The sequence below is a fragment of the Bufo bufo genome, chromosome 1, assembly GCF_905171765.1.
Source record: "Bufo bufo chromosome 1, aBufBuf1.1, whole genome shotgun sequence".
Lineage (NCBI taxonomy): Eukaryota > Metazoa > Chordata > Amphibia > Anura > Bufonidae > Bufo > Bufo bufo.
In genome coordinates, this window is record NC_053389.1 from 694,622,850 (window position 1) to 694,649,201 (window position 26,352).

Genomic DNA, 26,352 nt, shown 5'->3' on the forward strand with positions numbered 1-26,352 from the left:
GAGCCCAGCTGCCTATTTAAGGACAGCCAGGTGCTGCCAAAACCCAGACCGGCACTTAAAATCTGGTCCGGTATTTGACCTCACCTGGCTGTAAATCAGCCCAGCAGCACATGCTGGGAGGAAAATACCTGTTTTCCCAGAAAAAAACTCTCACTGTGTCACATTACCAACATTTCAGTTGGTAAAATCCCCCCAGGAACGCCCAGAACCCACATGGAAACACCCACTTGTGGGCTGAGTTTGCATCAGCCCCACCCAATTATGGCTCGGGACAGAGCAAATTCAGGGACAGTCCCATAAAATTCGGGACAGTTGCTAACTATGTGTTTGGGACATTGTGGCTAATAACCAAGCATTATTGTACATAGTAATAGGGGACATTGTCACTGACAAAGTAGGACATCAGAGCTAACAGTGGATGAATATAAGAAGAGTTATTCTAGCTGATATTGGTGCTCAATATGGCTGACAACATGAAAGAATTTGACTAAAACTGGGGTTGGTCAAAGTGGATGACAATGACCGGAAATAATGGCATACTCTGAGAGGCAATGGGGCAGATTTATAAAAACTGGTGTAAAGGTAAAATGGTTTATTTGCAAATAGCAACCAATCAGATTCCACCTTTCATTTTTCAGAGCTACTTTGAAAAATGAAAGGCAGAATCTGATTGGTTGCTATGGGCAATTAAGCCACTTTTTCTGTATACCAGCTTTGATAAAGCTTCCCTATTGTATCTGGCAAAAGTGGAGCATAGTGATTGACAATGTCGTTGACCCCAGGAATTATTTATGGGGCTGACTCTCTATGAGGGACACATATGGAAACTGGAGATATGCATATTGGTAGTTGGAGATCAATTGTTTGTTTGTTTTATTGGCTTAGGATGTTGTAGCACCTTTTCCTCCCTATCTATAGCCACTTCATGACTATGTCCAGGGATTCACTTCCACAATCACATCCAGTTTATGAGTCATCATGACTGTGGTCAAGATTTACTGTATGTCTGAATCATAACTTGTTTGCCCAGAAGAAGCAATTATGCAGGTTAAGATTCTAAAGTTGGACGTTTTTTTCCAGTGCACCAAGATTGTACACGGTTCTATGGCCAGCTTTCAGGTTTGGTCAAAGAGCTATTTAAATGGCAGTGTACTAACTGAGCAGGAACTTTGGGTACTTTTGGGTTTGACAATTTGTGATGTGGAGTAATTACAAAGCTAAAGCAGTCAAGTGTCAGAGATAGGGATGAGCAAATCGACTTCGGATGAAACATCCGAAGTCGATTTGCATAAAACTTTGTTCTAATACTGTACGGAGCTCCTGCTCCGTACAGTATTAGAATGTATTGGCTCCGATGAGACGAAGTTATTTTTTTGTGACATTTTGCGAGACTTTGCGTAATAACTTCATAAATTAATTTGTACTGTAAAAAAACATTTCCTGAACTCGGGTTCGGTTTTTACAGATGCTAAAACTACAGAGCTCCATCCACTAGGTACTGTAGTGGATAGAGCTGGTTACTGCATTGCTGCTCCCACTGAAGTGAATGGGAGCAGCATTTCCTTAGCCAGCTCCATCCACTACAGACTGGACAGAGCTGTGTAGTTCCAGCGCCGACTTCTGAAGCCTGAGCTACTTGGGAACAGCTGATCGGTGGGGGTGCAGGGTATCGGACCACTGCTGATCAGATATTGATTTAATATTAATCAATATTAAAATCCTGGAATACTTCTTTAAATTATTAAGTGTATGTAAAAACTAGAGATGAGCAAAGTTCTAAAAAAATGTATTCTACAGGGTGGACCATTTATATAGATACACCTTAATAAAATGGGAATGGTTGGTGATATTAACTTCCTGTTTGTGGCACATTAGTATATGTGAGGGGGGAAACTTTTCAAGATGGGTGGTGACCATGGTGGCCATTTTGAAGTCGGACATTTTGAATCCAACTTTTGTTTTTTCAATAGGAAGAGGGTCATGTGACACATCAAACGTATTAGGAATTTCACAAGAAAAACAGTGTTGTGCTTGGTTTTAATGTAACTTTATTCTTTCATGAGTTATTTACAAGTTTCTGACCACTTATAAAATGTGTTCAATGTGCTGCCCATTGTGTTGGATTGTCAATGCAACCCTCTTCTCCCACTCTTCACACACTGATAGCAACACCGCAGGAGAAATGCTAGCACAGTCTTCCAGTATCCGTAGTTTCGGGTGCTGCACATCTCGTATCTTCACAGCATAGACAATTGCCTTCAGATGACCCCAAAGATAAAAGTCTAAGGGGGTCAGATCGGGAGACCTTGGGGGCCATTCAACTGGCCCACGACGACCAATCCACTTTCCAGGAAACTGTTCATCTAGGAATGCTCGGACCTGACAAACATAATGTGGTGGTGCACCATCTTGCTGGAAAAACTCAGGGAACGTGTCAGCTTCAGTGCATAAAGAGGGAAAGGGGATTGGTCGTCGTGGGCCAGTTGAATGGCCCCCAAGGTATCCCGATCTGTTAAAGTTACGTTAAAACCAAGCACACCATTGTTTTTCTTGTGAAATTCCCAATACGTTTGATGTCACATGACCCTCTTCCTATTGAAAAAAAAAAAGTTGGATTCAAAATAGCCGACTTCAAAATGGCCGCCATGGTCACCACCCATCTTGAAAAGTTTCCCCCCTCACATATACTAATGTGTCACAAACAGAAAGTTAATATCACCAACCATTTTCATTTTATTAAGGTGTATCCATATAAATGGCCCACACTGTATTGCTTCGCCGAAGTTCACAAAAAAAATTGTCTTATTACGAATTACTTTGTCATGAATCGCATTAACCGGATCAGGAGCAATGACGGGGATCGGCGATCACGTAGCCCCCCGTCATTGAACCTCTCAGATGGCGCATTCAAAGCTGATTGTGGCATCTCACAGTCACATTGAGGCCTTTCAGGGGTTAATCATAGATGAAAAACAAAAAAATACATACCTTATCCATTTGCTCGCGGTGAAGTGACATCACCAACACGCATGGTCAGTGTGATGACGTGGTGATGTCACAGGTCAGCTCGTGCGAGATTCAGCACATTTTAGTCAATCAAGATGGCCGCGATGGCTTCTCCGCATGTAAATGGATGAGGTGAGTATGTATTTTTTTGTGTTTTACCACCATTTCAGGAAAAATTTACTTGTTACGATGAAGCGCGAGGAAATTTGGCTTTGCAACAAATCAAATTTTTCCTGAAATTCAGATTGCCGTCCACTTCATTAAGGTCCTCTTGCACATGACCGTATGGCTTTTTTTGTATTTTGCGTTCAGTTTTTCACGGATCTGTTGCTCCTTTTTTTGTTTCCGTTGTGTTTCTATTTCCGTTCCGTAGTTCCGCAAAAAAATCTCTGTATGGTTTCTGTATGCGATCCGTTACATTACAAATTACATTTTTAGTCATTAATGTAATGTACAGTAAGTAATGTGTTTTAACAGTATACATATGGGCAAAGTGGGCATGGATCCGCAAAAAATGGATGACATATGGATGTGTTCCATATGCATTCCGTATTTTTTGCGGACCCATTGACTCTTATGGAGCCAAGGATCGTTATTTGCGTGCAATAATAGGACAAGTTCTATCTTTCATCGGAACGTATATATGGAAATATGGAAAAGAATGTATACGGAGTACATGGCGTTTTTTTTGCAGAACCATTGAAATTAATGGTTCCGCATACGGACCGCAAACGGAATCCGCAAAAACGGAACAGAAACGGGTAAAAAAAGAGTGTGCAAGAGGCCTGACTTTGATTCGTTCAACATTAGTGAAAACCTAGGCTGATTTAGCAATATATCATAGTCCTAAAATTCATTCAATGCAATGGAAAGGGTCTCACAGTTTTTTGGGTTTGTTTGTTTTTTGCAGTTTTTTACGTGGTCAGCTGTTTTGTTAAAGTCTTAAGTACATTATGAAATACTCTACAGTCATGGCCAAAAGTTTTGAGAATGACACAAATATTAGTTTCACAAAGTTTGCTGCTAAACTGCTTTTAGATCTTTGTTTCAGTTGTTTCTGTGATGTAGTGAAATATAATTACACGCACTTCATACGTTTCAAAGGCTTTTATCGACAATTACATGACATTTATGCAAAGAGTCAGTATTTGCAGTCTTGGCCCTTCTTTTTAGGATCTCTGCAATTCGACTGGGCATGCTCTCAATCAACTTCTGGGCCAATTCCTGACTGATAGCAACCCATTCTTTCATAATCACTTCTTGGAGTTTGTCAGAATTAGTGGGTTTTTGTTTGTCCACCCGCCTCTTGAGGATTGACCACAAGTTCTCAATGGGATTAAGATCTGGGGAGTTTCCAGGCCATGGACCCAAAATGTCAACGTTTTGGTCCCCGAGCCACTTAGTTTCACTTTTGCCTTATGGCACGGTGCTGGAAAATGCATTGTTCTTCACCAAATTGTTGTTGGATTGTTGGAAGAAGTTGCTGTTGGAGGGTGTTTTGGTACCATTCTTTATTCATGGCTGTGTTTTTGGGCAAAATTGTGAGGGAGCCCACTCCCTTGGATGAGAAGCAACCCCACACATGAATGGTCTCAGGATGCTTTACTGTTGGCATGACACAGGACTGATGGTAGCGCTCACCTTTTCTTCTCCGGACTAGCCTTTTTCCAGATGCCCCAAACAATCGTAAAGAGGCTTCATCTGAGAATATGACTTTGCCCCAGTCCTCAGCAGTCCATTCACCATACTTTCTGCAGAAGATCAATCTGTCCCTGATGGGTTTTTTTTGGAGAGAAGTGGCTTCTTTGCTGCCCTTCTTGACACCAGGCCATCTTCCAAAAGTCTTCGCCTCACTGTGCGTGCAGATGCGCTCACACCTGCCTGCTGCCATTCCTGAGCAAGCTCTGCACTGGTGGCACTCCGATCCCGCAGCTGAATCTTCTTTAGGAGACAATCCTGGCGCTTGCTGGACTTTCTTGGACGCCTGAAGCCTTCTTAACAAGAATTGAACCTCTTTCCTTGAAGTTCTTGATGATCCTATAAATTGTTGATTGAGCTGCAATCTTAGTAGCCACAATATCCTTGCCTGTGAAGCCATTTTTATGCAACGCAATGATGGCTGCATGCGTTTATTTGCAGGTCACCATGGTTAACAATGGAAGAACAATGATTTCAAGCATCACCCTCCTTTTAACATGTCAAGTCTGCCATTTTAACCCAATCAGCCTGACATAATGATCTCCAGCCTTGTGCTCGTCAACATTCTTACCTGAGTTAACAAGACGATAATGACAGAAATGAAATGCAGTGGAAAGGTTTTTTGGGGATTAAGTTAATTTTCATGGCAAAGAAGGACTATGCAATTCATCTGATCACTCTTCATAACATTCTGGAGTATATGCAAATTGCTATTATAAAAACTTAAGCAGCAACTTTTCCAATTTCCAATATTTATGTAATTCTCAAAACTTTTGGCCACGACTGTACAATCAAAGCATTTTTTCATGACTTCTTTGCATTGCATATTTTTTAAATTTTTGTTATTTTTTTAAAAGCACAGCATGCTCTAGGTGTGCTTGGCACATTTTAACCATTTGTTCTTTTCAGGTATTTTCCCCAATAAAATTTCAATAGAGGTAAAAAAAATTTTTTTTAAAAATGCAGCAAAAACATGTGAAATAAATGCTAAAGAGCCACACCAGTTTTCTGATGTAGAAGAAGGACTCATGCAAACGACCGTATGTATTTTGAGGTCCGCAAAAAACGGATCCGCAAAAAATATGGATGACATCCGTGTGCATTCCCTATTTTGTGGAACGGAACAGCTGGCCCCTAAAAGAACAGTACTATCCTTGTCTGTGATGCGTACAATAATAGGACATGTTCCATTTTTTGGGCGGAATGGAAATACGGACATGTGGAAACAGAATGCACACGGAGTACCTTCAATTTTTTTGCAGACCCATTGAAATAAATGGTTCTGCATACGGTCCGCAAATAAATGTCATCAGTAAATAAAGTTTTTGCCGTGATGATGTTTCACATTGAAAGCCATGCTGATCACATACCCATTTTGGCAATTTCATACATCCTCCCTGAATCAGTTTCTTGCTATATATAATGAATATTTCATGCAGGTATGTGACATCCAGTTATGGCTTTGAACCAGTGATGGCCAGTTCACATTGTTCGCCCGCGAACATATGCGGGCTGCCATCTTTTTTCACAAGTCTGGCGATGCACAGGTAAGCCCTTACCTGTACCTGTGCGCGAGCCGGTCTGAAAACAAGTGCGGTCAGTGGGAGCAGGCAGTTCTGAGAACAGCCACCGGGGCCTTCATCGGGCTGTTCTCGGAACTGCCTGCTCCCGGTGACCGCATTTGTTTTCAGATCGGCTCGCGCACAGGAACAGGTAAGGGCTTACCTGTGCATCGCCGGACTTGTGAAAAAAGATGGCAGCCCGCATATGTTCGCGGGCGAACAATGCGAACTGGCCATCACTGCTTTGAACTATTTCAGCAAAACCTCATTCTCAGAGCTCATGCACATGAACATATTTTTTTTCCGTTTTTGTTCCATTTTTTACAGGTCTGTATGAGGAACAATTCATTTCAATGGGTCTGCTAAAAAAAACTGAAGTGACTCCGTGTGCCTTCCATTTCCGTCTGTCAGTTCCGCCAAAAAATGCAATATGTCCTATTCTTGTCCGTTTTTGGGGACAAGGACAGGCATTGTTACAATGGATCCACAAAAAAACTTTTGCAATATGGATGTCATCCATTTTTTTGCGGATCCGTGTTTTGCGGACCGCAAAATACATACGGTCATGTGCATGAGCCCTTAAGACCTTATTATGGATCAGTGTGTTCTACAGATCTGTTATAGAGTGCCCGCAGTCTGCAGTACTGTACATTTGATTTTATATGGAGGCAGAGAAAGCTTGCTCCAATGTATGATGCATTAGGCCCCTTTCACACGAGCGAGTTTTCCACGCAGGTGCAGTGTTTGAAGTGAACGCATAGCACCCGCACTGAATCCTGACCCATTCATTTAAATGGGTCTGTGTACATGAGCGTTTTTTTGTTCTATATTCTGCTTCTTTCACGCAGCCCTGGCCCCATAGAAGTGAATGGTGCTTCATTGAAAAACGCATTGCATCCGGAAGCAAGTGCAGATGCAATGCGTTTTTCACTGATGGTTGCTAAGAGATGTTGTTTGTAAACCTTCAGTTTTTTATCATTCGCATGAAAAAAGTATCAAAACGCATTGCACCTGCGCGGAAAAAACTGAACACAGTTGCAAACAAAACTGACTGAATTTGCTTGCAAAATGGTGCGAGTTTCACTGAACGCATCCGGACCTAATCCGTCACGCTCATGAAAGATGCCACTTGGAGGTACCATATAGCGGCACATTACTTGAACATGAGCCGATAATATAGTCCCCTAGGGAATCAGTGTGCCACTATACAGATTCCATGCATTCAGCTAAGCCGTGCTGATGAGACTAATATTCTTTTTTTATATCCCAGGGTTGAAAGACATAAAAAAAAATTCAAACATAAAAGTGAAAAAATAAACAATCACACACTATAGGAGTTTACTGCTGTGCTTTGTATTAATGTCTGACATTTTGTCCCTGGGAGGAGAATGTGGTTCTTAATTAATCCTGCTTGCTGAGAATGCTAATAATTTCACCAGCTTTAATATAAAGGACCTTTTCTGACCTCTACAGGCTGTCTGGGAGAAGTAACTGCAGTAAAAAGGAAGACGGAATTGAAAAGTATTAATGGCTTGCAGGTTTATTATGTCTCATACAGTACCGCATGCTTCCTGGTACAAGCTGAGAAGTACAGGGAGGTTATCAGTGAACATTTCTAAACCTCTGATTTGGCACAGATGATCCTCTCTTCAGACAGCTGCCATGTGTTTTTTCTTTTGCTCCGTACAATAAGATCAGTTCAGTCAGCTTGGAATACACTGTAGGGAATGAGTGTGATTGCTGATTTAAATATCAAAATCGAATTAAAGGATTTCACAGGGTGCATGGACGCGCAGGTATTACCAAATAGGTGCCTCTGTTCCCATTAGAGGCTTAGTCAGAGGTGCTTAAAAGCAAATTAATAACAGCAGTTATACATTTTATATACAAGAATAATGTTCTCAGACGTGAACAAGTGCGTATAATAGAGGTTAAAAAGGTTTCAGCTAAATCTTGTTTTTTTTCTGGGGACAAGCCCCCTGAGATATAAGAGAGCAGTGGTTGTTGCAGAGGGAAAAATTTAATTATATCATGAATCTAATACAATCATACTAGATAATAATAAAATAGGGATGTTGCCACTTGCAACTAACAAAACCAATATGTTCATTTTTTTAGGGGTTGTCCAGCCATTTAAAATGATTTAGGCCTCTTTCACACTACAATATGTCGATTTCAGTGTTTTGCGCTCCGTTTTTCACGGATCCGTTGTTCCGTTTTTTTGTTTCCGTTGTGTTTCCGTTTCGGTTCCGTTTTTCCGTTCCGTTTTTCCGTATGGCATATACAGTATACAGTAATTACATAGAGAAAATTGGGCTGGGCATAACATTTCCAATAGATGGTTCCGCAAAAAACGGAACGGATACGGAAGACATACGGATGCATTTCCATATGCATTCAATTTTTTTTGCGGACCCATTGACTTTAATGGAGCCATGGAACGTGATTTGCGGCCAAATATAGGAAATATAGGATGTTCTATCTTTCAACGGAACGGAAAAACGGAAATACGGAAACGGAATGCATACGGAGTACATTCCGTTTTTTTTGCGGAACCATTGAAATGAATGGTTCCGTATACGAACCGTATACGGAACGCAAAAAACGGCCCATAAAAAAGGAAACAAAAAACGGTAGTGTGAAAGAGGCCTTAGGCCTCATGCACACGACCGTTGTGTGCACCCGTGGCCGTTGTGCCGTTTTCCGTTTTTTTTCGCGGACCCATTGACTTTCAATGGGTCCGTGGAAAAATCGGAAAATGCACCGTTTGGCAGCCGCATCCGTGAGCCGTGTTTCCTGGCCGTGAAAAAAATATGACCTGTCCTATTTTTTTCACGGCCAACGGTTCACGGACCCATTCAAGTCAATGGGTCCGTGAAAGAACACGGATGCACACAAGATTGGCATCCGTGTCCGTGATCCGTGGCCGTAGGTTAGTTTTTATACAGACGGATCCGAAGATCCGTCTGCATAAAAGCTTTTTCAAAGCTGAGTTTTCACTTCGTGAAAACTCAGAACCGACAGTATATTCTAACACAGAAGCGTTCCCATGGTGATGGGGACGCTTCTAGTTAGAATACACTACAAACTGTGTAAAAGACTGCCCCCTGCTGCCTGGCAGCACCCGATCTCTTACAGGGGGCCGTGATCAGCACAATTAACCCCTTCAGGTGCGGCACCTGAAAGGGTTAATTGTACTATCATATCCCCCTGTAAAAGATCAGGGCTGCCAGGCAGCAGGGGGCAGACCTCCCCCCCTCCCCAGTTTGAATATCATTGATGGCCAGTGCGGCCTCCCCCCCCCCCCCCCCTCTATTGTAATAATTCGTTGGTGGCTAGTGCGGCCCCCCCCCCCTCCCTCTATTGTAATAATTCGTTGGTGGCACAGTGTGCGCCCCCCATCGGCCCCCCCTCCCTCTATAGCATTAGCAACATTGGTGGCCAGTGTGCGGCCTCCCATCTCCCCCCCCCCCCCCCCCCCCATCATTGGTGGCAGCGGAGTTCCGATCGGAGTCCCAGTTTAATCGCTGGGGCTCCGATCGGTAACCATGGCAACCGGGACGCTACTACAGTCCTGGTTGCCATGGTTACTTAGCAATAGTACAATAGTAGAAGATTCATACTTACCTGCTGCTGGCTGCTGCTGCGATGTTCGTGTCCGGCCGGGAGCTCCACCTACTGGTAAGTGACAGGGTCTGTGCGGCGCATTGCTAAATGAACTGTCACTTACCAGTAGGAGGAGCTCCCGGCCGGACACGAACATCGAGCTCACAGGTAAGTATGAATCTTTAACTATTGTACTATTGCTAGTAACCCGCTGCCACCAATGATCGGGGGGGGGAGATGGGAGGCCGCACACTGGCCACCAATGTTGTTAATGCTATAGAGGGAGGGGGGTCCGATGGGGGGCGCACACTGTGCCACCAACGATTTATTACAATAGAGGGAGGAAGGGGGGGGGCGGGGGGGCGCACACTGTGCCACCAACGATTTATTACAATAGAGGGAGGAAGGGGGGGGGCGGGGGGGCGCACACTGTGCCACCAACGATTTATTACAATAGAGGGAGGAAGGGGGGGGGGGGGCCGCACTGGCCACCAATGATATTCAAACTGGGGATGGGGGGGTCTGCCCCCTGCTGCCAGGCAGCCCTGATCTCTTACAGGGGGATATGATAGTACAATTAACCCCTTCAGGTGCGGCACTTGAGGGGTTAATTGTGCTGATCACGGCCCCCTGTAAGAGATCGGATGCTGCTAGGCAGCAGGGGGCAGTCATGTACACAGTTTGTAGTATATTCTAACTAGAAGCGTCCCCATCACCATGGGAACGCCTCTGTGTTAGAATATACTGTCGGAAATGAGGTTTCACGATCTAACTCATATCCGACAGTATATTCTAACATAGAGGCGTTCCCATGGTGATGGGGACGCTTCAAGTTAAAATATACCATCGGATTGGAGAAAACTCCCATCCTATGGTATATTAACTCCTGACTTTACATTGAAAGTCAATGGGGACGGATCCGTTTGAAATGGCACCATATTGTGTCAACGTCAAACGGATCCGTCCCCATTGACTTGCATTGTAATTCAGGACGGATCCGTTTGGCTCCGCACGGCCAGGCGGACACCAAAACGACTTTTTTTTCATGTCCGTGGATCCTCCAAAAATCAAGGAAGACCCACGGACTAAAAAACGGTCACGGATCACGGACCTACGGACCCTGTTTTTGCGGACCGTGAAAAAAAACGTTCGTGTGCATGAGGCCTTAGACTAAAGAAAAAACTCTCACCACACCAGTCCACATCTCTACTCTTCCCATGCTTCCCGAGTCCCTGACAAACTCTACTTTCTGGTCCCTCTCACTATAGACATGTGACACTGCAGGGGTCACATGTAGAGACCAGTCAGCGACCTGGGAAATGTCAGAACCGAAATGGCAGAGTGAGGCGAGTACACTTTTTTATCTATTTTCAAGCATTCTCAGCAGTTTTTTTCCCCCTAAATCATTTTATTAAATAAATAGACAATGATTATAAGGTCTCAGGCACATGGCCATTGCTCGGCCATTCCGTGCATTGGGGACCACAATTGGTGGTCCACAGTGCATGGACAACATCCGTGCTGCTGCCGTAGATGCATCCAGACCTATTCAACTTGAATGGGTCTGTGATCCGTCCACACCCCAAAAAAATAGAGCAAGTTCTGTTGCTGAGACACAGAGCGAAATCCCATGGAAGCACTCCATAGTGCTTCCGCGGGGTTCAGTGCCACCGCAGCCTCTGGATTGTGGATCTATTCAAATGAACAGCTGTTTCTGGGCCGCAATACGGGTACGGCCGGGCAATGGTCGTGTGCATGAGGCCTACTGAAGGTTGACTGGTTTTGTTAGTAGTTATTCAACTCAATAAAGACAATCATGTCCTCAAAATTATCCAAAAACAAGCTAAGACTACTTTCACACTACCGGCAGCCTTCTCCAGCAGGCTGTTCCGTGTTGCCGCTAGTGGACCGTGTCGCCAGAGGTCCGCTCTGGCCCTATTGACTATAATGGGGGCGGGCCGGAGTTCCGATGGCAGCATGGCAAACATGCCGAGAGGCGGCATGAATAATTCCGGCCCGCCCCCATAATTCATGATGTTGAATTATTCCGGTCGCCTCTCGGCATGTTTGCCATGCTACCGCCGGAAATCCGGCCCGCCTCCATTATAGTCAATGGGGCCGGAGCAGACAGACCACAGGTGTAGCCGGTTGTGCTCTCGCACACCTTATACAATTTGACCCCATATCTGGCACGCTTGGAGGGAATATATTGACGGAAGGAAAGGCGGCCTTTAAAACTAAAAAGGGACTCATCAACAGATAAAAATTTTTAGGGGTATATAATTTCAAGAATAAATCTGTAAGGAGGGAAATAAGGGGTCTCAATTTATTTAGGCGGTCGAAGGCTGGGCAGTTCTGGGGGGGACTTGGGAATTGTCAGAAAAATGCATGAACTGTATTAGGACTTCATAGCGGTTACGGGACATAACTGCTGCAAACACAGGGGTTGAGTGGACAGTACTCACAGCCCAATAGGATCGGACAGAGTTTTTTTTTTTACGATGCCCATGTCCAGGATAAGCCCCAATTTTTATTTTTATTTCAGGGACACTTGTGGGGGTCCACCGTCTTACATAAATAGACATGGGCTTTTGTACAGCAAACTGTGTGGCGTACAAATTAGTTTGCTGCACAATTAACTCAAGGACGTTACCATCCACAAATAAATGAAAAAAATCATAAGGGGTAAAATTGGCGACATCCACATTAATTTGGGGAGTGGATAAAAATTGGGGTACTTGGGGGGAAAATGAAGTGGCAGGAACCCACTTAACAGAATGGACGGGACCATTGGGTGGAGAATGAGAGGAGGTGGCGACTTCTACCACCATAGGGCTCTAGGGTCTGGGGATGGAATCTGAGTCCCCGCTATCTGAAAATATTTCCGCCTCTGAAGCCGTGTCAGATTCAGAGTGGTCAGAGCAGAGAAATTCGTATGCCTGCTCTGCACTGAATAATCTCTGAGCCATTTTTTTTTTCTGTACAGCTCAGAAAGAAATTAAAATAACTGACCGTCCCTAATAGACTGGTAATGGATGGCAAATGACTGACACCCACTGACGGACTGACACCCACCGACTGACTGACTGACACCCACCAACTCACTGACACCCACCGACTGACTGACACCCACTGACCGCCAGTAACAGAAGGACACAGGGTCCCTAATAAAGATAATTGACCGTCAATATTAGACGTCTAATGACGGACGCCTAATCACGGACACCCACTGATCACCAGTTACTGACGGACAGTGTATAATTTTTTTTTTTTCACAGTATGTAGTCACAGAACCAGGACAGAAGTCTGATCTCTCTCTCCTCACAGAACAACTGTGCTGAGGGGAGAGAGAAGCGCAGCCCTTGTCCTAGCTCTGTTTTGTAAATATAATGGATGTGATCTCCATGATAGGTTTATAATGGAGACCACATGATCAGGGACCATTATTATTGGTCCCTGGAGGTAACTGCGCCATTTTGTTTTTTGTTTTTTTAATTAGATGTGGGGGGGGGGCGCCCTAATAACTTATTTAAACATATCTGGGGGCCATATTGCCCCGATCGGGGTGCTGGTGGACCCGATCATGGCATAATTTGAACTTCTCTCTCTCTGAGCGGCAGTGAGGGAAAGGGGGGTGGGGGGTGAGGATCGGGACCCAGCTTAGGGCCAGAAGCGCTGGGGGACCCGATTGCTGCACCGGAGACTTTCTCCCTCCTCTCTTACATGAATGGAGGGAGAAAGTTTAGTGCGGGCAGCTCCGCTGCCGGCATTTTCCGTGATCGCCGTGATAAAGTGTATCATGGCGATCACGTGATCAGAGACCGCTTTTCACAGTTTCTGATCACTGCCCCGAGCCCACAGCTACCTCCGGTAGCTGCGGGCACGGAGCTACAGCGATTGATTTTATCGCTAACTTGGACTGAAATACCGCCGTAAAAAAGCGACGCTCCAGCCCAAGGCCCCTTAGTGACCGATGTAAAAACACATATGGGTCGTCACTAAGGGGTTAAATCACAGCATACAATGTCAATCAGCTGCTTCTAAGGCCACTAGGATATTGTCATGCATTAAATGAGGCATGGACTCGCGGGGGGAGGGATGTAATATTACCACTTTACAAAGCCTCATCTGGAATATGCAGTTCAGTTCTGGGCACCAGTCCATAGAAAGGACGCACTACAGCTGGAAAAAGTACAGAGCAGAGCACCTAAAATGATAAGGGGCATGGAGGGTCTTAGTTATGAAGAAAGATTAAAAGAATTGAATTGATTTAGTTTTGAGAAGAGACGTTTAAGAGGGGACATGATTAACCTATACAAATATATAAATGGGCCATACAAAAAATACGGTGAGAAACTGTTCCATGTAAAATGCGCTCAAAAGACAAGGGGGCACTGCCTCCGACTGGAGAAGAAAAAGTTCAGTCTCCAAAAGCGTCAAAGCTTCTTTAGTGTAAGAACTGTGAAGTTGTGGAATAGACTTCCTCAGGACGCGGTCACAGCAGGAACAGTGGACAGTTTTAAAAAGGGTTTAGATGAATTCTTAAAAGTAAACTACATTAATGCTTATGAAAACGTGTAGAAATCTGAGACTCACTTCCTTCTGGGATTCGCATCTTCACCTATCCCTTGGTTGAACTTGATAGACTTATGTCTTTTTTCAAACGTATTAACTATGTAACTATGTAATGTATTTTGCGGTCCGCAAAAACAGATCTGCAAAAAATACGGATGACGTCAGTGTGCATTACGTATTTTGCGAAACTGAACAGATGGCCGCTAATAGAACAGTACTATCCTTGTGAGAAATGCGGACAATAATAGGACATAGGATTGTCTTAGGTAGGGTCTCATTTTTTACAGGATGAAATGACGGTTTGATTGGTAATATTTAGAGGAACTTTTTGATTGCTTGGTATTTCACTTTTTGTGATGTAAGGTGACAAAAAAATGCATTTTTTACACCTTTTTTATTTTATTTTATTACCAGTAATAAACTGAGGCATTAGTTCATGTCATATTTTAATAGACCTTGTTGTTACGGACACAGCAATACCTAATATGTCTACTTTTTATTTTATTTTTTATGTTTAACACAATAAAAGCATTTTTGAAACAAAAAAAATCATGTTTTAGTGTCTCCATATTCTGAGACCCATAGTTTTTTTTTATCCGATTGTTTTATGTAGGAGCTCACAAAAAATGGTTGTTTTAGCCCAGTTTTTATTTTAATTTTTCCATGGCATTGAGGTGAGGGGGTGGATCATGTGATATTTTTATAGAGCCGGTTGTTACGGACGCGGCAATACCCAATATGTCTGTTTTTCTTTTTTTCTATTTATTTTTACAATTTTATGTGTTTTATTTGGGGAAAAACACTTTTTTTTAAACTTTTTTTTAAACTTTTTATTTTTGTCCCACTCTGGGACTTCAACTTCTGGGGTCTTATCCCCAATGAAATGCATTACAATGCAACCTGTATTGTAATCAATTGGCTTCAGCTTTTATGCTGACAGCCTGCCTATGAGATCCAGCCTAAGGGATCTTTTTTTTTTAGTTGAGGTGCATTTTTTGGTGTTCATGATGTTTAACCCATAGAGGACTCTCGCCATGCATGTACGGCGCTGGTAAAAGTGACTTAATGACCAGCGCCATACATGCGCCCACCTGATCAGCAGCACGGACCCGGCAGTCATTTACAGCCAGACCCATGCTGCATATGGCGATGCTGGCATATTAACCCCTTGCATGCTACAGACAAATCTGACTGATGCGTACAGAGGGTTTGCTGAGGGTATGGGTGTCCTCTGCATCTCCATTGGGTCCCCGCACCCCGTTCCATAGGCATCGAGGCTTGCCTTCTACGGAAGCCTGTGAGATCCAGCTTCTTAGGCTACATGCACACGAATGCAATTATTTTAGCCTAAAACTGATTGTTTTAGCACAGTTTTTATTTAATTTTTTCTACGGCGTTCATATGAGGGGGGGAATCATGTGATATTTTTATAGAGCCAGTTGTTATAGATGCAGCAATACCCAGACCCCTGCTGCATACAGCGGCATCGGTGAAAACACAGATGCTGGCATATTAACCTTTTGTATGTTACAGGGAGGAACAAAAATACCAAACTTCAAAAAAACTAAATTTAGCCAACTAAGAGAGGCCATAGGCCTAACTAACTGGGACAAAGTCCTCAAAAATAAAAATACAGCCAAAAAATGGGATATCTTTAAAAACATCCTAAAATCTCATTGTGAGAGGTACATACCGTATGGGAATAAAAGGTTAAGGAACAAAAAGAAACCAATGTGGATAAACAGAACTGTAAAGAAAGCAATAAATGACAAAAAGAAAGCATATAAAACACTAAAACAGGAGGGTAGCACGGAAGCACTGAAAAACTATAAGGAAAAAAACAGAACATGTAAAAAACAAATAAAAGAGGCCAAACTAGAGACCGAGAGATTAATTGCCAAAGAGAGTAAAAATAACCCTAAAATGTTCTTCAATTATATAAATGTTAAAAAGTATAATTCTGAAGGTGTCGGCCCTTTAAAGAGTAATGAGGGGGGAGTCGCAGAGAGCGACGAGGAGAAAGCAAAGCTGTTAAATATTTTTTTCTCCTATGTATTCACTGAGGAAAATATACTGTCAGATGAAATGCTGAATGTTGAAATAAATTCGCCATTAAAAGTGTCCTGTCTGACCTAGGAAGAAGTACAACAGCGACTTAAAAAGATCAAAATAGACAAATCGCCAGGACCGGATGGCATACACCCCCGTATCCTAAGGGAATTAAGTAATGTCATAGCCAGACCCTTATTTCTGATATTTGCGGACTCTATACTGACAGGGAATGTCCCACAGGATTGGCGCATGGCAAATGTGGTGCCAATATTCAAAAAGGGTCCAAAAACAGAGCCTGGAAACTATAGGCCGGTAAGTTTAACATCTGTTGTGGGTAAACTGTTTGAAGGTTTTCTGAGAGATGCTATGTTAGAGCATCTTAACGGAAATAAGCAAATAACGCCATATCAGCATGGCTTCGTGAGGGATCGGTCATGTCAAACTAATTTAATCAGTTTCTATGAGGAGGTAAGATCTAGACTTGACAGCGGCGAATCAATGGATGTCGTGTATCTGGACTTCTCCAAAGCATTTGACACTGTACCGCATAAAAGGTTAGTATATAAAATGAGAATGCTCGGACTCGGAGAAAACGTCTGTAAGTGGGTAAGTAACTGGCTGAGTGATAGAAAACAGAGGGTGGTTATTAACGGTACACACTCAGATTGGGTCACTGTCACTAGTGGAGTACCTCAGGGGTCAGTATTGGGCCCTATTCTCTTCAATATATTTATTAATGATCTTGTAGAAGGCTTGCATAGTAAAATATCAATTTTCGCAGATGACACTAAACTGTGTAAAGTAATTAACACTGAAGAGGACAGTATACTACTACAGAGGGATCTGGATAGATTGGAGGCTTGGGCAGATAAGTGGCAGATGAGGTTTAACACTGACAAATGTAAAGTTATGCACATGAAAGGAATAATGCAAGTCACCCGTACATACTAAATGGTAAAACACTCGGTAACACTGACATGGAAAAGGATCTAGGAATTTTAATAAACAGCAAACTAAGCTGCAAAAAACAGTGTCAGGCAGCTGCTGCCAAGGCCAATAAGATAATGGGTTGCATCAAAAGGGGCATAGATGCCCGTGATGAGAACATATTCCTACTACTTTACAAATCACTGGTCAGACCACACATGGAGTACTGTGTACAGTTCTGGGCTCCAGTGAACAAGGCAGACATAGCAGAGCTGGAGAGGGTCCAGAGGAGGGCAACTAAAGTAATAACTGGAATGGGGCAACTACAGTACCCTGAAAGATTATCAAAATTAGGGTTATTCACGTTAGAAAAAAGACGACTGAGGGGAGATCTAATTACTATGTATAAATATATCAGGGGTCAGTACAGAGATCTATCCCATCAGCTATTTATCCCCAGGACAGTGACTGTGATGAGGGGACATCCTCTGCGTCTGGAGGAAAGAAGGTTTGTACACAAACATAGAAGAGGATTCTTTACGGTAAGAGCAGTGAGACTATGGAACTCTCTGCCTGAGGAGGTGGTGATGGTGAGTACAATAAAGGAATTCAAGAGGGGCCTGGATGTATTTCTGGAGTGTAATAATATTACAGGCTATAGCTACTAGAGAGGGGTCGTTGATCCAGGGAGTTATTCTGATTGCCTGATTGGAGTCGGGAAGGAATTTTTTATTCCCCTAAAGTGAGGAAAATTGGCTTCTACCTCACAGGGTTTTTTTGCCTTCCTCTGGATCAACTTGCAGGATGACAGGCCGAACTGGATGGACAAATGTCTTTTTTCGCCTTATGTACTATGTTACTATGTTACTATGTTACTGTCAAAGCTGACCGTGGCGTACAGAGGGTTGCGGAGGGCATGGGTGTCCTCTGCATCTCCATCCGGTCCCCGCAATGCAGTGACGGGGACCCGATGGCAGAGAAGGCAGCCCACTGCTTTCCATAGGCCTCGAGGCTTGCCTCCTATGGAAGCCTGTGAGATCCAGCCCCTTAGGCTACATGCACATGAACATTGTTTCCGTGTCCATTCCGTTTCAATGGGTCAGCAAAAATTTCAGACAGCATTGGGCATTGTTAGGCATTGTTACAATGGATCCGCAAAAAAAAAAACGGATGGCATACGGATGTCATCCGTTTTTTTTGCAGATCCTCAATATGCAGACCGCAAAACACATACGGTCATGTGCATGTAGCCTTAGGCCCCTTTCACACGGGCGAGTATTCCGCGCGGATGCGATGCATGAGTTGAACGCATTGCACCCGCACTGAATACCGACCCATTCATTTCTATGGGGCTGTTCACATGAGCGGTGATTTTCACGCATCACTTGTGCGTTGCGTGAAAATCGCAGCATGTTCTATATTCTGCGTTTTTCACGCAACGCAGGCACCATAGAAGTGAATGGGGTTGCGTGAAAATCGCAAGCATCCGCAAGCAAGTGCGGATGCGTTGCGATTTTCACGCACGGTTGCTAGGAGACGATCGGGATGGAGACCCGATCATTATTATTTTCCCTTATAACATGGTTATAAGGGAAAATAATAGCATTCTGAATACAGAATGCATAGTAAAACATCGCTGGAGGGGTTAAAAAAATAAATAAAAATTATTTAACTCACCTTAGTCCACTTGATCGCGTAGCCCGGCATCTCCTTCTGTCTTCATCTGATCTCTGTGCAGCAATAGGACCTGTGGTGACGTCACTTCGGTCATCACATGATCCATCACATGATCTTTTACCATGGTGATGGATCATGTGATGACCGGAATGACGTCACCACAGGTCCTGTTGCTGCACAGAGATCAGATGAAGACAGAAGGAGATGCCGGGCTACGCGATCAAGTGGACTAAGGTGAGTTAGATTATTATTTTAATTTTTTTAACCCCTCCAGCGATGTTTTACTATGCATTCTGTATCCAGAATGCTATTATTTTCCCTTATAACCATGGTATAAGGGAAAATAATTCAATCTACAGAACACCGATCCCAAGCCCGAACTTCTGTGAAGAAGTTCGGGTTTGGGTACCAAACATGCGTGATTTTTCTCACGCGAGTGCAAAACACATTACAATGTTTTGCACTCGCGCGGAAAAATTGCGGGTGTTCCCGTAACGCACCTGCACATTTTCCCGCGACGCTCGTCTGAAAGAGGCCTTAGCCTGGGTCTCACAGCATAAAAGCTGACAGAGGGGATCAGACCCCAGAAGTTGAAGTCCCAGAGTGGGACAAAAATAAAAAGGGAAAAAAAGGAAAAAAAAGTGATTTTCATAATAAAAAAAACAAAGTTTCAAGTTTGAAAAATAAAATAAAATTTCCCAAAATAAAATACATAAAATTGAAAAAAATAAAGAAAAACAGACATATTGGGTATTGCCGCATCCGTAACAACCGGCTCTATAAAAATATCACATGATCCACCCCCTCTTCTGAACGCCGTAGAAGAAAATAAAGTAAAAACTGTGCTAAAACAATCATTTTCTTGTCATCTTACATCACAAAAAGTGTAACACCAAGCAATCAAAAAGGCGTATGCCCTTCAAAATAGTACCAATTAAACTGTTACCTCATCCCGCAAAAATTAGCTCCTACATAAAACAATTGAGCAAGGAATAAAAAAACTATGGCTCTCAGAATATGGAGACACTAAAACATGTTTTTTTTTTGTTTCAAAAATGCTTTTATTGTGTTAAAAGTGGGAAAAAAATAAAAAAGTAGAAATATTAGGTATCGCCGTATCCATAACAACCAGGTTTATTAAAATATCACATGAACGAACGCCTTAGTTGAACACCGGTAAAAAAATTAAATAAAAACAGTGTCAAAAATTCATTTTTTGTCACCTTACATCACAAAAAGTGAAATACCAATCAATCAAAAAGTCATACGCACCCCGAAAATATTAGCAATCATACAGTCATCTCATCCTGCAAAAAATGAGACCCTACCTAAGATAATTGCCCAAAAAATAAAAAAACTTTGGCTCTCAGAATATGGAGATACTAAAACATGATTTTATTTGTTTCAAAAATGCATTTATTGTGTAAAACTTAAATAAATAAAAAAGTATACATTTTAGGTAATGCCTTGTCCGTAACAACCTGCTGTATAAAAATGAGCCCTTACATAAGGCTATGTTCACATCAGCGTTCAGCCTTTCCGTTCTCCTGCTCCGTTATAGGAGCAGGAGAACGGAAAGGACTGATTCGACACATAACTGAGCCGAGCGGAGCCTACGGACCTCATAGACCCCCATAGACTATAATGGGGTCCGTTAGGTTTCCGCTCAGAAGATGATTTTGGAGCGGAGACAAAAGTCCTGCATGTCCCGTGTATTGCGGACCCGCCGCATGTGGCCTGCAATACGGCCACGGGCAGCACACGTCCGTGTGCAAAAGGCCTCAGGGTAATAAACATTGAGTTTTATTTGGCTGTTAACCCTTGCTTTGTTACTGGAAAAAATGGATTAAAATGGAAAATCTGCCAAATAAACAGATTTTAAAAAGAAAGAAAATGGAAAATCTGCCAAAAAGTGAAATTTTGAAATTTCATCTACATTTTCCTTTAATTCTTGTTGAACACCTAAAGGGTTAAAAAAGTTTGTAAAATATTTTTTTTAATACCTTGAGGGGTGTAGTTTCTAAAATGGGGCAATTTTTGGGTTGTTTCTATTATGTAAGCCCCACAAAATGACTTTAGATGTGAACTGGTCCTTAAAAAGTGGGTTTTGGAAATTTTAAATAAAATTTAAAGATTTGATTCTAAACTTCTAATCCTTCTAACGTCACCAAAAAATAAAATGGCATTCCCAAAATGATCGAAACATAAATTAGACATATGGGAAATGCTAAGTAATAACTATTATATGAGGTATAACTATCTGTTTTAAAAGAAGAGAAATAGAAATTTGGAAAGTTGAAAATTTTTCATTTTTTGGGGTAAATTTGGTATTTTTTTTTAAATAAAAATGTTGACTGAAATTTACCACTATCATGAAGTACAACGTGTGATGAGAAAACAATCTCAGAATGACTTGGATAAGTAAAAGCGTTCCAAAGTTATTATGACATAAAGAGACACATTTCAAATTTCCAAAAAACGGCCTAGTCCAAGGTGAAAAATGGCAGGGTCCTGAAGGGGTTAAAAAAAACAGTAGCGATAGCATTCTTTTCAAGAATTACCTAATACTCTTCTGTTGGGGGGAAAAAATCATCTGAGAAAAAAAAAAGAAATTCACATATGTGTGACAAAAAAAGACACTAAACAAAGCCTTAAATATGGGTGCGGCATCCAAAAAAAAAAATGTGTTTCTTTTCAAGTGGCAAAAAAAAGCTGGATCCAATTCATGTGTAAAGGGACCCTTAATGAATAAAATAAAAAATATTTTTTTTATTTTTTATTAATCATTGACAACACAAGGAAGTAAATTTTTTTTACAATATATTTATTTTATTAATCACTTTCATAAGTTTTTGCACATTTCTTTAAAAACCTGGTTAGTAACATAAACAATAGTTATACATTTTTGCTATAACATTTAGCCTTTTTTAAAATAATTTCATTATATTCTGTCACAAGATGTGTATGCTAGGTCAGTCTATGGGTGGCCACCCAGTGGTTGATTACTGCCTGTCAAGGGTTTTGCTAGTATATCACTATATTATATTGAATTTGTTTCATAAGAATTTGCAGTCCTTCAAGGATAGACACTTCTGTATGTCTGTTTCAATGTATTTATTTTACAAAACTGATAATTTGCAGTGTTGATTATCAAGGTGCATTGCTATTTTAACTTTCTTACACTAGGTGTCGAGGGCCCCATCTTACTTTGCTATGGGGCCCTATGAACTATAGTTATGCCCTTGTATATAATTTTGTGGTACAATAATAAAGTTTATATGGTGTAAGTTCTCAGTTTCTTCAGAGAATTATATATCCAACATAACAGCCCACAAGAAAGAAGAAAAGACATGGACAATAGTGATAACAAGATATTTCTAACGCACAAAGAGAGCCCTGGCATACAAAATTAGTAATGCACTTTTAAAAGAAGAAAATCAATGACATAAAGAAAGAACATTGCCCAGAAGAACATGCTTATGCTCAGGCACATCATCACATACCATGGTTTCTGGGGTAAACAGAAAGACCACACAGTGCCTGATTCGTTGCACAACAGGCCAGTGATATACGACAGAATCCATCATCTTAAAATGAGTTCTTCTGGGTTCATCCATGGTGTCTGTCAAATAAATGTTACATGCTATTCTCTTTTCAACACCAAAAGCAATGTAGAAAGCAATCGAGTCTTTTAGCAGAGCCTCTGAGGCAGATGAGAACAGACCCTTTATATGGTCTGGGTTCACTTTCTGAGCAGAATCATGAATATCAGAAATGTTGATTAATTCACAAATATCACATTTATTTATTTTTAATTTAAAATCCACCTATAATGTACAAAACTGACCTTTTCATTAACATGTGTAACCATTTTTTACTGACACCAGTTGGCCGCACTGAACACCATCTACAGACAACTTTTATATACATTATTTACTGTTTGCAGTTTCTGCAACTGCTTATACCCTGTTCTTAACAAATGTATTATTCAGTATACAAACAAAAAAAACCCACTAATACTGATTGTATATTTTCATACATCACATGAGTTTTCTGGAGTATAAAAGATGCAGGGAAGTGGTGTAAATCATATAAGAAATCTATGTCAGCTCCTATCGGACATTTAAAATAAAGGAAATGGTGTTATTCTCTCGTGCTAGATCTTTAGCTGCAGTCCCAAAAAGGAAGGTAGGTCCTCGCTGAAACAACTTTGATAGAAGGTGCACAAAAACCTGAAAAATCTGTCATTTTTGTGCAAGCTCCTATCGGGCATAGACTTCTGTTTCTGGTGCACAGACCTTATTAAGACTAGCATAAGAAATGTCAGTCCTAACAAATTCCTCCCCATCTGTACACTGGTGGACACAGACAGCAGGGGATCCTTCGGCACAAATAGTATATATACTCTTTTATTCATTAATATAGCACTTACATACCCTGACATCGGTCCATGTCCCCATTGAAACCAGAGCACCTAGAGGAAAGCGATGCAAACACAAAGGACTTTATGCAGTTGTTGCCATTGGTTGGATTTCAACCAGACCCCAATCACTGCAGTGCAACAGTGCTAATCAGTGATCCATTATGTTGCTGCATATTTATTGGCATTAGGTCCCACTATCTATATCTATCTATCTATCTATCTATCTATCTATCTATCTATCTATCTATCTATCTATCAATCTGTATCTCAATTTCTCATTATCTTTGACTTTATTTCTCTCTTTCTGTCTGATATAAAGTGCTTTGGACTTTAAAGTACTTTTACCTGTACTATACAATAAAATATTTGACAAAGAAAATATACTCAACAACATTGACAAAAAAGTCCTTAGCGTATACTGGCCATTCAGTTTATCTGTGGGCCCCCAAATATGTATCTACCATTTTTACATGTCAGCACAGGAGCCAAAAACACTTTATACAGCCCTATTGGGGGACATGTATTCTCATTATGGATCTGTAACACAAAGTGTAAAATATCAACTTTCCTTCCTCCTCATGTCTCCATACTGTATGTGTTCCCAAACACCTCAGAGTATGCAGGGCACAGCACAATTGTAATATTTTCAATAAACAAAACAAAATTTTTTACATATTAAAGTACTCTCAACACACAAAATCCTAATGCTAATAAAGATAATGACCCATTTGTGGTTTGCTGGAGTTCTCAAAATTCTGCTCACATAGGAAGGAAGTTGCCTCAGGTGAACAGCCATATTGCTATGAGGATGTTGTGAGGGACTTTCTTCTGGAACCATTATACTTGGTAGAGAAAACCTCCTCCTTCATGTTTGATGTTGAGGATTGGCTCTTTCTTGCCCCATGATCATCTTCTGAAAGTGTATCTTCAGTTTGGGTATCTAACTCTGATACATCCTGATCTGAGCAGCTGTCAGTATGGTAGTCAATCTTCTCCTCACATGGTGGCTCATCGTCAGTTTCAGTACCGCTACAAAAGACAACATGACACAAATTAGTGGTGCTCACATGATTAAGCTTTTCAGATATTAACCCATTTCCAGAGAAGCAAATGGACTAAGTGATTATACCGTTTAATTATTTAACCATGTAGCAAAATGTATTGTACACCTTCTGCACAAGAAGAAGAACGTTTATCGTTCATTCTGTAAACTTTTATTAGACATTTCAGCTTCGGTTGTGATCAGTGGTGTAACTAGAACTTAATGGGCCCACAGCAAATAGTTTAACAACACAACCACCCCCAGCAACTTTTTCGCAACACCCTTCTCCCATACAACCTTCACTCCTGTGGCTAGTCGAGATTGCTCTGTCGGACCAGGCTCGGCAGGCTGATCTGTCCATTTCCTACATGTATACACTGTATGTCATGTCACTGTACTGTATTGTATATAATGTCATTGTACAATACTGTTGCGATGGCTCTGACAATAAAATCTTTCAGTCCTCCTCCCGAGTGGGCCCCTTCTGAGTTTTGACCCTGTAGCAGCCACTGTCCCTGCTTCAACTACAGCTACACCCTTGCTTGTGATGTATAGTGCAACCAGATTATTCTTTAACAAATGTTTCTCACATAGACTCATGATTACATTCTGGAGGCTACAAATAAATCTGTAAGTACTTGATTGAAATTACAATTTTTAATTATTTTTTTCATGACAGATGATTTTTTCATGAAGATCATTTTTCGGCAGATGATCGCTAACCAACGTTGATAGGAACGCTAGCTAGCAATCATCGGGCAATTCAAATCTTTTAAGATGTTAAAAAAAGATTTTTTGCAGGTGTAAAATCGTGGTATCTAACCACGATCTGCCGCTGGCAAACCACTATTCAGCATGGGGACAAACAATGGCATAGTGATCGCTCCTCCCCATGCTGTGGAGGAGATCGCTGCATGTAATAGCTTCCCTCCTGACAATCGTCTGCCATATATACAGTTGCAAGAAAAAGTATGTGAACCCTTTGGAATGATATGGATTTTTGCACAAATTGGTCATAAAATGTTATCTGATCTAAATCTAAGTCACAACAATAGACAATCACAGTCTGCCTAAACTTATAACACACAAAGAATTAAATGTTACCATGTTTTTATTGAACACACCATGTAATCATTCACAGTGCAGGTGGAAAAAGTATGTGAACCCTTAGACTAATAACCTCTCTAAGAGCTAATTGGAGTGAGGTGTCAGCCAACTGGAGTCCAATCAATGAGATGAGATTGGAGGTGTTGGTTACAGCTGCCCTGCCCTATAAAAAACAGACACCAGTTCTGGGTTTGCTTTTCACAAGAAGCATTGCCTGATGTGAATGATGCCTCGCACAAAAGAGCTCTCAGAAGACCTACGATTAAGAATTGTTGACTTGCATAAAGCTGGAAAGTGTTATAAAAGTATCTCCAAAAGCCTTGCTGTTCATCAGTCCACTTTAAGACAAATTGTCTATAAATGGAGAAAGTTCAGCACTGCTGCTACTCTCCCTAGGAGTGGCCGTCCTGTAAAGATGACTGCAAGAGCACAGCGCAGACTGCTCAATGAGGTGAAGAAGAATCCTAGAGTGTCAGCTAAAGACTTACAAAAGTCTCTGGCATATGCTAACATCCCTGTTAGCGAATCTACAATATGTAAAACACTAGACAAGAATGGATTTCATGGGAGGATACCACAGAGAAAGCCACTGCTGTCCAATAAAAACATTGCTGCACGTTTACAGTTTGCACAAGAGCACCTGGATGTTCCACAGCAGTACTGGCAAAATATTCTAT

At 41.7% G+C, this 26,352-nt stretch overlaps 1 protein-coding gene across 1 annotated transcript in view; it reads right to left on the minus strand.

The window, feature by feature from the left end:
* Positions 1-23,772: 23,772 nt before the first annotated feature.
* AGBL1 (AGBL carboxypeptidase 1) overlaps positions 23,773-26,352 on the minus strand; it is a 1,172,656-nt gene continuing 1,170,076 nt past the window's right edge. Inside the window, exon 23 of the mRNA XM_040414188.1 lies at positions 23,773-24,555. Within this exon, the coding sequence (XP_040270122.1) occupies positions 24,327-24,555 (229 nt within the window). The 3' untranslated portion in view covers positions 23,773-24,326. The remainder of the gene's footprint in view (positions 24,556-26,352) is intronic.